Below are 3,140 nucleotides of genomic sequence, written 5' to 3'. Positions count from 1 at the left end.
ATTTATTTGTGTTAGAGTTATTTTTTCATGTTTTGGTCAATTATGTAAGACCATATATATAGATTATGTTCATGTTTTTCGGGTATGAATTAAAAGTGTATGTTTCATCTAGTTTGTAATTTAGATTCTTTCTACTTACTCGTTTCCAATGACACCATAGTTCCGTGTTTTATTGTGTTCCTCGCCTTGACCCGACCCGAATAACGACCGACCCGAAAAATTTTGTAAACCGGAAAAATTGGGACCCCATTGACAAAAAATCCTGGGTCCGCCACTGCACACACTAATCTAACATGAGCAAGCTCGAAGAGAACAAGTAAACCAAACCATGTAGATAAATAAATAAATAAATATCACCTCAATTTTCAACTTTTAACCACATCAAATCAAACCATCACCACCAACATCATCAGCACCACCACCCTTGTTTACACCGGAGCTACCAACCACCGGGACACTAGCATGAAACGCCGACTGCCTCGAGGGTTCGGCCAGTAACTTCAACGACAATGGTGACGGCTCCATATGCTTCATATCGGGCCCTGTACTGTTATCTTTTAAGCTTAGCTGTTTCGACATCCCGACTAATTCGTCTAAATTCATCGGTTCTTTCAAGAGGACAGGAATGGGTTTCACGACCCGATGCTTCACGTCGGGCCCCGCATTGTTAGTTGGTTCGTCGAATTGGGCCATAACCGATGGCCAAACCGGGAATGGAATCGGTATATAAGCCGGATAAAAAGTGGGTATTATCGGCGGAAGATTGTTTCCGGGCTTTAAAGTTTCTTCTTTAGTGTTTTCTTTTATTACTTCACTTGGAGAAGCCTCCATTAATTGGTCAGAGTCGGGTTTTAGAGAAAGTTTTAATGAACAGTTGGAGGTCTCCAGATGATCTGCACCCGCCACGGGTGGTGGGAGCATAAAATGATCTTCCGGTGGTGCTTCTAACGCCTGTTAAACATTACACACATATTTCATCAATCATTTAATTTTGTAACGATAAGAAACTCGATATCCATGAATTGAAAACGTTATAATAATCAGATATTCAGTTACATAACCGAATGTCAAACATAAGAAGCGAAACAAACCGTGTCTGGGGCCATGTCAAAAAGGCTGGACCGCCTTTTTCTTCTAGAAGCGCTGCATTGTCTTATGAAGTATTTTTGGGCATGACTAGCAACCTGCGTGGGTGTTCTGGACAAGACATAAGTGTGTGCTATGCCACGCCAGTCTCCTTTCCCCAGCTTTTGAAGACCGAGCAGGAACAGCCTATGTTCCTCCTCGGTCCAAGGTGTACCTGCAATAAATCAAATTGCAAATATTTAATGCATTATATATCATATGTCAAGACTATGATCTTATTATTAGCAACATCAAGGTTATAACTGTCTACAGCTAGACAATCATATCAATAGAAATCCCTCAGCAAAAAATTAATGGTATCAGGTATCCCATTAATTTGTTAAAAAGATTTCAAATATACTTTTTTTCTTTCCATTCTAATTCTTATATAGCTTGTATGTTTTTAACAACTACAATGAATTAAAATAGAATGAATTAGGTACGTATCATTGCCACCATAACATGTTTGAATATCTGATATTCGTAAATTTCACTATGAGATAAATCTCAAAAGATAATTTTGTACCTTGTAGCATACAAATATAAATAACATCATCAAAATACATATCTTTCTACGTAACAAAACTATTAGACGGAAACATTACTGGCCAACGCTTGATGGAAACTAAAAATAAAAATAAAACTTTTCAGGCATATAATCATGTATGATATCACCTAATCCCATACCGACGAAATATTTTCTTTTTCCAATCCCACACCGGAATCCCCGTCGGGCTCAGGTATATTTGCCATCCCTATTGACAGACCAAAGTGCCACTCTTCAACAGGAGCTACCACTGACAATCCGTTACAACTTCAATTTGCATACAACTTTCATCAATCATGGAAATCTGAAGCAACTTTCAGTGGTGTTACAATAAAGCCCCCAGAGTTCTTTGATATGAACAAGCAAGCGTGCACTCAACACCTTCAAACCCGTAACAATATTTATTCTTATTTCCCAGTTGTATCAAAAGGACGAATTTGTAAACAATCCATCAGAATAATATAAATAATAATACATAAGACAAATTGTTACAAGGGTAGAGTGTAATCACAAACACTTTCATATACTCTGAGAGAAACCCAAAAGGAGAAATAAATAATAGGTGAGATCACATGAGAGTGACATAATAATTAAAACAACACCAAAGGTGATAAAGATAAAGGCAAATTAAGTTATCCATCCACTCAAAAGCACCAACCACGTTTATATTATCATTATAACAATACTTCCGTATGAATACTGTAACTAAACGTATAATCATCCAATCAAATTAGGTTTACAATAATTAAAAACAAGATTTAATTTAATAATATAACCTTTTTTGCGATCGGCTCGGCGTTTAGCGGAACACGAGGCGTGAGCCGGATCATCGGAAAGGTAACCGTCAATGATAGGGTCGGAGGTAGCAGGGGAGCTAGGGTTGGATGATTGATATAGATTGCCCATGCTGGCACTCTTCTTCATGATTGAGCCGCCGTCGGTGAGTCTGACGCCGAAGAGCTTGACACCGGCACGAGTGGGACAGGTGCGTGAGTTGTGGCCGTTGTTGCTGCAATGAGAGCATCGCCGAGTCATTGTTGTTGGTGACTCGGACGGCCCGGAGGGATTGAGCGGTGATTAAAAGATCACACGAGTGATTGGTTGATTGCATGCGGCAAGTGAGAGAAGAAGAATAAGAAGATGAATGAAATTGGGGATGATGGGATTTCGATTTATTATTATTATTATTATTATTATTATTATTATTATTATTATTATTATTGTTTTATTGTATTTTATTTATTATTCGTGTGTGGCACAATTAGATAACGTCGTGCCTTCCTTTGCTTTCGTGTTACCACTTGTACAACTTGTTTTGATATATGTTTTTTATGCTTATACAAACATTTCACTTTTTTTTTAGTTTGTTTTTCAAAAGATTAAATTTATAACGAAGAAACCTGCACTATAAGCGTATTAGAAACAAATTATCTATATGTTCAACCTATGTTTTTTTTAATCGAAGATT

At 37.5% G+C, this 3,140-nt stretch overlaps 1 protein-coding gene across 1 annotated transcript; it reads right to left on the bottom strand.

The window, feature by feature from the left end:
- Positions 1–285: 285 nt before the first annotated feature.
- LOC143590060 (transcription factor MYBS3-like) lies at positions 286–2,840 on the bottom strand. The gene is made up of 3 exons (XM_077070652.1): positions 2,449–2,840; positions 1,092–1,300; positions 286–951 (listed from the first exon to the last, which is right to left on the bottom strand). Exons 1-3 carry the CDS (start codon positions 2,705–2,707, stop codon positions 382–384), a joined length of 1,038 nt encoding a protein of 345 aa, XP_076926767.1. The 5' UTR covers positions 2,708–2,840; the 3' UTR covers positions 286–381.
- Positions 2,841–3,140: the final 300 nt, after the last annotated feature.

Source organism: Bidens hawaiensis, unplaced genomic scaffold, assembly GCF_021521415.1.
Source record: "Bidens hawaiensis isolate Kalapana, Puna unplaced genomic scaffold, B.hawaiensis_p1.1 tig00038129_1, whole genome shotgun sequence".
NCBI lineage: Eukaryota > Viridiplantae > Streptophyta > Magnoliopsida > Asterales > Asteraceae > Bidens > Bidens hawaiensis.
The sequence above is the reverse complement of the archived record's forward strand: the minus strand, read 5'-3'. Positions and strand labels throughout refer to the sequence as shown.